This window comes from Peromyscus leucopus, chromosome 7, assembly GCF_004664715.2.
Source record: "Peromyscus leucopus breed LL Stock chromosome 7, UCI_PerLeu_2.1, whole genome shotgun sequence".
Classification (NCBI taxonomy): Eukaryota; Metazoa; Chordata; class Mammalia; order Rodentia; family Cricetidae; genus Peromyscus; species Peromyscus leucopus.
In genome coordinates, this window is record NC_051069.1 from 35,895,433 (window position 1) to 35,906,505 (window position 11,073).

The following is an 11,073-nucleotide window of genomic DNA, read 5'->3' on the forward strand; positions in this document are numbered from 1 at the left end:
GCTTACAGTTTCAGAGGGTGAATCCATGACAGTCATGATGGGGAGCATGGCGGCAGGCAGGCAGGCATGGTGCTGGAGCAGTAGGGAGTCGGAGAGAGGAGAGAGTAACTAGGAATGGTGTGGGGTTTCTAAACCCCAAAGCAAATGGCATGCCTCCTCCAATAAGACCACACCTCCTAACCCTTCTCAAACAATTCCATCCACTGGGGCCAAGTATTCAAATACACGAGCCTGTGGGACCATTTTTCATTCACACCACCATAGATACCATTCAGGTAATTCAGGCTAACCCACACAAGAGAAAAGCTTGTATCAAGAGTACATAGAGTTGGTGCTGCAGAGATTGCACACTGGTTAAGAGCACACTGGTCCTACATAGTATGAGGCCAGCCTAGACTGCACGAAATCTTATTTAAAACTCACTCCCCTACTACAAAATCAGGATCATTTATAAATATACTGCAGTATATTTAAACAAAATCAACTTTGGATAGCTGTTATGGCATTGTACATATTTTAAATTGATAATAAGTTCCATAGCAACAAAGTAGGTAGCATTCTATAAATATTAAGCCCTATTTTTCCTATGACCTATGTGATATTAATAGTTTTAGTTTGGTTACATATAAATTCTGTCCTTCCAATGGGGTAAATTACATGAACAAATTAAAAGAGCTAACATATATATATAAAACAAATATATATATATATATACATATATATATATGTTAAATTTTACCTTGTATACCAGCTAAATGTTTTAACATATAATATGATATATTTTGATGTTTAAATTTTTTTTTTAATATACAGTATTCTGACTGCATATATACCTACAGGCCAAAAGAGGGCAACAGATCTCATTACAGATGGTTGTAAGCCACCATGTGGTTGCTGGGAATTGAACTCAGGACCTCTAGAAGAGCAAGCAGTGCTCTTAACCACTGAGTCATCTCTCCAGCCCCTTTGATGTTTAAATCTTAACATTTGTTTATATACTAAAATTTTTGTTTCATCAGGCAAAGGTCTCTTTGCTAATGATTAAAACTGTTTCTGAACATGACACATCTCTTTCTGTTGTTACATGTAGAAGACACTATATCCAGACCTGTATTAGTTAGCTATTAGCCACTGTTCCAAGCAGCTAAAGCTGGGGAGGAGGCTGTCAGCCTTTAGTAGAGCTTGTGAGATGCCTGTTTTCCTCAGAAGGCACTAGAAATGGCTGCTTTTCATATATAGGATACTTACTGTGTCTTAAAGAGTCAGAGTGAGTGAACTTCTGTTGGCTGGTGTTTCTGTTGCATAGTAGATGTTCTCTACGTAAGGTCTGAAATAGTATGTTTGTAATTGTGTAAACAAATAAAGAATAAGGTATATATAATATCGATATTTTAAAAACAGAAGGATTTTGCCATGTTTTGCATTTCTCCCTCCTCAAAAGCTACTATTTGGTTTGTTGTTGTTGTTGTTTTTAAGTTTTATGTTTTGGTAATAACATTCATATTTGGGGAGATGCAGCACACAACAGACCAAAGTACAGATACCACCAAAGTCCAATTTGATGAACCAGTGCATTTATTGGAGTAATTAAAAGAGCATGATTTCATTGTTTTTCTCTGCTGAGTAGTACTCCATTGTGTATATGTACCACATTTTTTTCATCCATTCTTCCGTTGATGGGCATCTAGGTTGTTTCCAGGTTCTGGCTATTACAAATAGTGCTGCTATGAACATAGCTGAGCATGTATCTTTATGGTATGAATCAGCATTCCTTGGGTAGATGCCCAAGAGTGGGATGGCTGGGTCTTGAGGTAGTTCGATTCCTAGTTTTCTGAGAAACCGCCATACTGATTTCCACAGTGGTTGTACAAGTTTACATTCCCACCAACAGTGGAGGAGTGTTCCCTTTGCTCCACATCCTCTCCAACATTGGTTGTCATTGGTGTTTTTGATCGTAGCCATTCTGACAGGTGTAAGGTGGTATCTCAGAGTCGTTTTGATTTGCATTTCTGTGATGATTAAGGATGTTGAGCATTTCTTTAAATGTCTTTCAGCCATTTGTAGTTCTTGTTTTGTGAATTCTTTGTTTAGCTCTTTAGCCCATTTTTTAATTGGACTGTTCAGTATTTTGATGTCTAGTTTCTTGAGTTCTTTATATACTGTGGAGATCAATCCTCTGTCAGATGTGGGGTTGGTGAAGATCTTTTCCCATTCTGTTGGCTGTCTTTTTGTCTTATTGACTGTGTCTTTTGCCCTGCAAAAGCTTCTCAGTTTCGAGCGGTCCCATTTATTAATTGTTGTGCTCAGGGTCTGTGCTGTTGGTGTTTTATTTAGGAAATGGTCTCCGGTGCCAATGCGTTCAAGAGTGCTTCCTACTTTCTTTTCTATTAAGTTTAGTGTAACTGGATTTATGTTTAGGTCTTTGATCCACTTGGACTTGAGTTTTGTGCATGGTGACAGATATGGATCTATTTGTAATCTTTTACATATTGACATCCAGTTATGCCAGCACCATTTGTTGAAGATACTTTCTTTTTTCCATTTTATAGTTTTAGCTCCTTTGTCAAAAACCAGGTGTTCATATGTGCATGGATTAATGTCAGGGTCTTCAATTTGATTCCATTGGTCCGTATGTCGGTTTTTATACCAGTACTAAGCTGTTTTTATTACTATAGCTCTATAGTAGAGTTTGAGGTCAGGGATGGTGATGTCTCCAAAGGTTGTTTTATCATATAGGATTCTTTTAGCTATCCTGGGTCTTTTGTTTTTCCATATAAAGTTGAGTATTTTTCTTTCCAAGTCTGTGAAGAATTGTGTTGGGATTTTGATGGGGATTGCATTGTATCTGTAGATTGCTTTTGGTAAGATTGCCATTTTTACTGGAGGAGGTGGGAATGGGGGTAGACTGGGGGTAAGGGGAGGGGGTGGGAGGGGGGAGAATAGGGGAACCCGTGGCTGATATGTAGAACTGAATGGTATTGTAAAATTTATATATATGTGTGTGTGTGTGTGTGTGTGTGTGTGTGTGTGTGTGTGTGTGTATATATATATATATATATATATATATATATATATATATATATATATATATATGAGCATGGGTAAGGAGTTACTTACAGAAGCAGAAAGATTCAAAGACAGTTGCATCACCAAGGCTCACCCCAGCATGGGTGACCTGGAGCACTCTGCACAGCCTACAAGCAGCTCCACAGGTTGGAGAGTATCCTTCCTAGGTGCCTCAGTTGGTCTAAACCTCTTCCAGGCAGCTGGTCTGGTCTGAGTCTTCTTTGTAAATTTTCTGCTCCAAGAGTCTTACCTTCCAACCCCCCAAGACAGGGTTTCTCTGTGTAGTTTTAGAACCTGCCCTGGATCTCACTCTGTAGACCAGGCTGGCCTCGAACTCACAGAGATCAGCCTGCCTCTGCTTCCTGAGTGCTGGGATTAAAGGTGTGCGCCGCCGCCGCCGCCGCCGCCGCCGCCGCCGCCGCCACCACCACCACCACCACCACCACCAAGTGTGAGAGTCTTCTTTGCAGCTCTACTGTCTCAGTCTTCTGTGCAGCTCAGTGTCTGAGGTGGACTCTCAGATTTGATTGCTTACTCTGGCAGGGAGGGGCCTAATGAATACAGTCAGTTTTAGGGACTTCTTGAGGCTATTTTGGGTTGTTTACCTTCATATTTAAAGAGTTCCTTGGGAATTCCTACAGCTGATAAACACCTTCAGTAATGTGGCAGGATACAAGGTTAACTAAAAAAGAAAATCAGTAGCCCTATCATACACAGATGATAAACAGACCGAGAAAGAAATCAGAGAAACATCACCCTTTACAATAGCCACAAATAATATAAAATACCTTAGGGTATAACTAACCAAACAAGTGAAAGACCTATGTGATAAGAACTTTTAAGTCCTTGAAAAAAGAAATTGAAGAAGATATCAGAAAATGGAAAGATCTTCCATGATCATGGATAGGTAGATATAATAAACATAATAAACATAACAAAAATGGCAATCTTACCAAAAGTAATCTACAGATTCAGTGCAATCCCCATCAAAATACCAACACAATTCTTCACAGACTTCAAATGAACAATACTCAACTTCATATGGAAAAATAGAAAAGCTAGGATATCTAAAACAATCCTTTACAGTAAAACAACCTTTGGAGACATCACCATCCCTGACTTCAAGCTCTACTATAGAGCTATCGTAATAAAATCAGCTTGGTATTGGCATAAAAACGGACGTGTGGACCAATGGAATCAAATTGAAGACCCTGACATTAATCCACACACCTATGAACACCTGATTTTTTATTTTTTATTTTAATTTTGTTGGATTTTTTCAAGACAGGGTTTCTCTGTGTAGTTTTGGTGCCTGTCCTGGATCTCTCTCTGTAGACCAGGCTGTCCTCAAACTCACAGAGATCCACCTGCCTCTGCCTCCTGAGTGCTAGGATTAAAGGTGTGAGCCACCACCACCCGGCTGAACACCTGAATTTTTTTTTTTTTTTTTTTTTTGGTTTTTTGAGACAGGCTGTCTCTGTGTAGTTTTGCGCCTTTCCTGGAACTAGCTTTGTAGACCAGGCTGGCCTCAAACTCACAGAGATCCGCCTAGCTCTGCCTCCCGAGTGCTGGGATTAAAGGCACGTGCCACCACCGCCCGGCTGAATGCCTGATTTTTGACAAGCCAAATCTGTACAATAGAAAAAAGAAAGCATCTTCAACATAATGCTGGCATAACTGGATGTCAACATGTAGAAGATTGAAAATAGATCCATATCTATCACCATGCACAAAACTCAGATCCAAGTGGATCAAAGACCACAACATAGATCCAGCTACAAGGAACCTGATAGAGGAGAAAATAGGAAGTAGCTAGAATGCATTGGCACAGGAGACCACTTCCTAATTATAACACCAGTAGCACAGACATTGAGAACAACAATTAATAAATGGGACCTCCTGAAAATGAGAAGCTTTTGTAAGGCAAAAGGACACCGTAAATAAGACAAAACAACAGCCTACAGAATGGGAAAAGATCTTTGCCTCATCTGACAGAAGGCTGATCTCCAAAATATGTAAAGAATTCAAGAAACTAGATACCAAAATGCCAACAATCCAATTAAAAAATGGACTACAGAGCTAAACAGAGAATTCTCAACAGAAGAATCCCAAATGGCTGAAAGACATTTAAGGAATTACTCAACAACTTTAGTCATCAGGGAAATGCAAATCAAAATGACTCCGTGATACCTTCTTATACTGTCAGAATGGCTAAGATCAAAATCATTGATGACAGCTTATGTTGGAGAGGATGTGGAGCAAGAGGAACACTCCTCCACTGTTGGTGGGAGTGCAAACTTGTACAGCCACTTTGGAAATCAGTATGGTGGTTTCTCAGAAAATTCGGAATCAATCTACCTCAAGACACAGCTATACCACTCTTGGGCATGTAGCCAAGGAATGCCACAAGGACACTTGCTCAAGTGTGTTCATAGCAGCATTATTTGTAATAGCCAGAACCTGGAAGCAACCTAGATGTCCCTCACCTGAAGAATGGATAAAGAAAATGTGGTACATATGTACAATGGAGTAGTACTCAGCTGTAAAAAACAATGACATCATGAAATTTGCAGAAAAATGGATGGAACTAGAAAATATCCTGAGTGAGTTAACCCAGACTCAGAAAGACAAACATGGTATATACTCACTCATAAGTGGATACTAGATGTAAAGCAGAGGATAATTAGACTATAACCCACAGCTCCAGAGAAGCTAGGACACAAGGAGGACCCTAAGAGGGATGCATGGATTGCCTTGGAAAGGGGAAGATCTCCATGAGTAAACTGGGGATGTGTGTGTGGGGGGGTAGGCAAAAGAGAGAAAGAGAGTTGGGGATGAGAACACGAGGAAACGAGATGGTCGAGCTGGGGGAGGGATGGAGTGGAAGAGCAATGAAAGAAATACCTAGATAGAGAGAGACATTATGGGGTAAGGGAGAAACCTGGTGCTAGGGAAATTCCCAGGAATCCACAAGGATGACCCCAGATTAGACTAATAGCAATAGTGGAGAGTGCCTGAACTGGCCTACTCTGGTAATCAGATTGGTGAATACCCTAACTGTCATCATAGAGCCTTTATCTAGTAACTGATGGAAGCAGATGCAGAGATCCACAACCAACCAGCAGGCCGAGCTCTGGGAGTCCAGTTGAAGAGGTGGAAGAGGCATTATATGAGCAAGGAGGGTCATGATCATGATGGGGAAATCTACAGTGACAAATGAACCAAGCTCAAACTCATGACTGACATCTATGGAACCTGCATGGGACCGGACTAGACCCTCTGCATACAGGAGGCAGTTGTGTAGCTGGGTCTGTTTGAGGGGCCCCTGGCAGTGGGATCAGGATCTACCCCTGGTTAATGAGCTGGCTTTTTGGAGCCCATTACCTATGGTCAGACACCTTGCTCAGCTCTGATGAAGTGGGGGAGGGGCTAGGTCCTGCCTCAACTGAAGGTACCAGGCTTAGCTGTCCTCCCATGGGAGAACTTACCCTTTTGGAGGAGGGGATGAAGGGTAGGGGGGGTGGGAGGAGCAGGAGGAGGAATGAGAGGGGGATCTGTGGTTGATATGTAAAATGAATTTAAAAAATTAAAAAAAATAAAAACAACAACAAAAGGAGTTCCCTGGGGGATGGAATGTTTCAGTCTCAGAGGAAACTGTTATGCAACCTAAGTGTATGGTAGAGAATCTTAATGATGTCCTGTTAGGAAAGATGAGGGTTTGGCTCGACTTTCTTTCCCTCTTGCCACTGCACACATACTTTTCCATCCCTTACCCTCTCTTTATAATGTTACTATACTAAAATTTCCTTAGTTGAGATTCAGCATTTTCATTGTCATTGCCATTAATATTAATCACAGCTGAGCCAGGTGGTAACTTCAGTTTTTGATCTGAGGTTATATTGATTCTTTTTTATTTGCTGGGTTTTCTGTACTGTTAATGAATTTTTCATCTCCACTAGGGAATTATTTGTTTTTTAAATTATTGTTTTAATTTATACTGATGTTTGTGTTGAGGGGTAGGGCTCACGGAAGCAAGAAGAGGGCATAAATCCTTTGGAGATCAAGTTGAGGCAGTTGTGAGTCCCCCAACATGAGTGCTGGGACTGAACGCAGGTCTTTTGGAAAAACAATACGTGTTCCTAGTAGCTGAGCCATTTTACAGCCCATTTGTTTGTTTTGAGGCAGTCTTACTCCTTAACTGAGGCTCTCCTGGAATTTACTACTTAACTGAGGCTCTCCTGGAACTGAGGCTGTCCTGGAACTTATTACTTAGCTGAGGCTTTCCTGGAATTTATTATTAGCTGAGGCTGGCCTTGAAATTGCAATAATTCTCCTGCCTGAGTCTCCTAAGTGTTGGGATTACAGGCATGAGCCACTACAACCACCTCCATCAAAAAAGCTTAAGTTGGCTAATCATTCAGTGGTAGTCTGTTAATAATAATTAATAGCTGTAAAAGATTAAGTTGTGTGTCTAGTTTTGCACTCAGTAGCCCAGAACAGTTTTAAACTCACTGTGTAGCCTAGGCTGACCTTGTACTCATGTTCCTGCCTTAGCATCCCAAGTTCTATGATTATAATAGGTATGTGCCAAAAGACCCAGATTATCCAATTTAAATGGCTAAAGTATCAGAAATGTATTTGCTGAGGGTTTAGAGGCTAGACATTTAAACTGAGTTTCATGACTCCTAATCAAGGTTCAGCAGGGCTACCTTCCTACAGATTTTAGAAGAAAATATGTTCCTTGACTTTTCCAGTGGTTGGTGTTTCTCTGCTGACATTCCTTTTCTTGTAGCTTCTGAGCCTTTGTCTGCATCTCCACATCAACTCCTCTTCTCTGCTGACCCTCCCTCTACTGTTGTCTTACAAGGACACCTGTGGTGGCAGTTAGTGCCCATTTGGATAATCTGAGATTATTTCTATATATTAGTACTCTTAACCACATCAGCAGGGGCCCTTTTATCTTATAAAATGTCATGCAGAGTTCCAGGGATTAGGACCTAGTATTTTTGGTTGGCCAATACTCAGACTGTTATAGTTCTTGTCATTGAAAAGGCTTTCACAAGGTTGAGGCTTGGCAAAGAGGGTAAGGAAAGAGAACTAGAACACAATGCTGCTTCTGGCTGCTGGACCGTTGAAAAACCTGCTTATGACTCGGACTCGAAGTGAAATTAGTAATTGATGGGAAATGAAGATTCTGATACCTGTTTTTACATGTGTTACGACAGACTACAAAAGACCTTTGGACTCTTTGGCCTTATGGTATGGGTCATTGGAACCTATTCTACTCAACAATAAATAAAGCTATACATTGTTTAACTCCAACTGCACAGAATGTCTTTTTGCATTGTTAATAACTGTCTTGATTTCTGTAGCCACTCTGCACCTGATCCAGAAGTCTTCCTTTTGGTGGAACAAAGAGTAAAGTTTCAAACTAGTGTACCTGGTTAGAGATGTAGACCTCTAGAAGCAAGGAATAAGGAGAAAGATACACTGGAACATTGGGCTGGTAGTAGGAGTGTGTGTGTGTGTGTGTGTGTGTGTGTGTGTGTGTGTGTGTGTGTTTTAATCATTAGCTCATTATTAGTAAAAATTATATAGTCATGATTATTATATCAATAAGTCATAGTTTTCCTCAAGGAAGACTTGATACCGTTAGCATTTTAATGGTGGTTTAGAAGTATTCCTAGCCTTGCTGTAATTTCTTTAATTATTATGGAGATGTTTGTCCTTTTCCTGATGCTTTGCTTATCCTAAAATAAAAAGATACATAGTTTTTTTTTCTTCCTACGTGGACATTTTTTGAAGATTTGAGAGGGATAAAATAGATTGTGCTACTGGAAAAGGAAAATAGTTATATACTAAAATCACTAGAATAAAGAGTGAATATAAAGTCATATGATGGTCATGTATCAGTTGTTTCTTAGCTAATTGAAACAAATTGGTTCTATATACAGTATTTGCATTCTACATTAACTTAATGTGATAGTCAGCTTTCATTGTCCATTTTACACAATCTAGACTCACCTGGAAAGAGAGTTTCACTGAGGGATGGTCTGCTTCAGGTTGGCCTGTGGGCATGTCTGTGGATGATTGTTTCTATTAAGTTCATTGATTGGGAAGACCCAGCCCACTGGGGGCAGTGCCATTCTCTAGCAAGGGGTCCTGAATTATAACAAGAATGGAGAAATTAAGCTAGTACAAGCAAGGAATCAAGTGAGCATTCATTTCTCTCTATTGCTGATTGGGTAAAATGTGATTAGCTCTTTGAATTTCCTGCCTCGACTTCCCTACAATGATGGACTGTAACCTGGAATTGTAAGCTGTAATAAACCACTTTCCCCCTAACCCCTGAGTTGCCTTTGTCAGGGTATTTTTATCTCAGCAACAGGAATGAAACTAGGACAGTTAGGAAGGCTTCCTGGAGGAAAGGGGATCTGAGAAAAGGCTCATGCTAGTTTTCAAATGAGGTAGTAGGGAAAAGATTCATGTAAATAAGAAAATAAGAGTTCTAGGGGAGCTAGGTATAGAGTCTTATAGCAAAGAGTAATAAAAACATTTATGCAAGATGAATAGAAGATAAGGAATGTAATTTCCTACCTATAATAATTTCTACCTATATTTAAGTATTATTTTCTGACATTTTATGTGTAAAAGGTATGTATCATTTTAAATAGATTTGCTTAATAGAACTTAAATCAAGTCATGAAGTTACCCAGTTTTATCTTAGAATAATGACAGCAATATTGTAAAGCACTGTCAGCAGACTAAAGTCTCCTTTGTAAGTAATCCTCTCGTCCCGAGTCTGGCATCTTTTATAATAGAGACCTGTTTTCTTGCTGGAACAGTTGGTGCGTTTGGTATTAAGACTTTAACCTGTTTTTGTTTTCTTTTTTCCACCTTTCCTGGCAGCTTAGTCAGACTATGAAACAGGCACGTCACCAGCTGGCATCCTTTAAAACTGTGAGTGAAAAAAAGACTTCAGTGTTTCTAAATGGTAGAAGGAAAAGCTCTCCTACCCAAGAGGTATAGTAATTTCCAGTATGCTGTTTTCAAAAATATGTGAAAATATAACTAGGAATTTATTTTTATATCAACGTAACTTAGAAATGCAAAATAATTGAAGTATTCTTCAATATCCCTTTAATAGGGAATGCTTGAATGAATTAAGATATATCTAAATACAGCCATTCTTATAAACAAATCATATTTTCAAATAATATTTGAAGACCAGGGTAAAATTTTAACTGAAAAAAAAATAGAATATAAAATTACATATACTATAATCTTAATTTTAAAAAATATGTATTTATTTAACACATGATAACACCAGGCCATGGTGGTGCACACCTTTAATCCCAGCATCCAGAAGGCAGAGTCAGACAGATCTCTAAGTTCGAGGCCAGCTTGTTCTACAGAGTGAGTTCCAGGATAGCCAGGGCTATACAGGGAAACACTGTCTCAAAAAAACAAACAAAAAATAGTGTTTACTATTTCCTTATTAGAATGTAAAACATATGTATTACAAAATTTTTAAAAAGAAGACAAGGAAATAAAAGTTATCTATAATATTACACAAAACTGAGGCCCAGCAAGTGCAAGGAAGGAAAGGAGACCAGTTATCTATGCCCATGTTTGTCTGTCTCTTTTTTCTTTATCACACTTCTCATTTCAGATTCTCATATATACGTGTTACTGTACACTTCCCTACTAGCACCAGAGCCCCCTGAGGGATCTCTCTCATGATTTTCACCAACACGTTAACATTGGGCTTTGGTTTTGTTTGTTTTGGGGTTTTGGCATTTTTGAGACAGGGTCTCTCTGTAGCCCTGAGCTCTCCTGGAACTCACTCTAAACCAGCTAGCCTCAAACTCACAGAGATCCACCTGCCTCTGCCTCCTAAGGGCTGGGATTAAAGGTGCGTGCCACCACTGCTAGGCATGAGATATATATATATATATATATATATTGGTTTTTCAGGACAGGGTTTTCTCTGTATAGCTTTGCACC

At 39.5% G+C, this 11,073-nt stretch overlaps 1 protein-coding gene across 4 annotated transcripts in view; it reads left to right on the forward strand.

The window, feature by feature from the left end:
* Ccdc15 (coiled-coil domain containing 15) overlaps positions 1 to 11,073 on the forward strand; it is a 68,406-nt gene that overhangs the window by 13,803 nt on the left and 43,530 nt on the right. For 3 of the 4 annotated variants that reach the window (XM_037207612.1, XM_037207613.1, XM_037207615.1), the window contains exon 5: positions 9,976 to 10,089. In XM_037207612.1, the coding sequence (XP_037063507.1) occupies positions 9,976 to 10,089 (114 nt within the window). The remainder of the gene's footprint in view (positions 1 to 9,975; positions 10,090 to 11,073) is intronic. The other variant, XM_037207614.1, reaches the window with a different exon arrangement.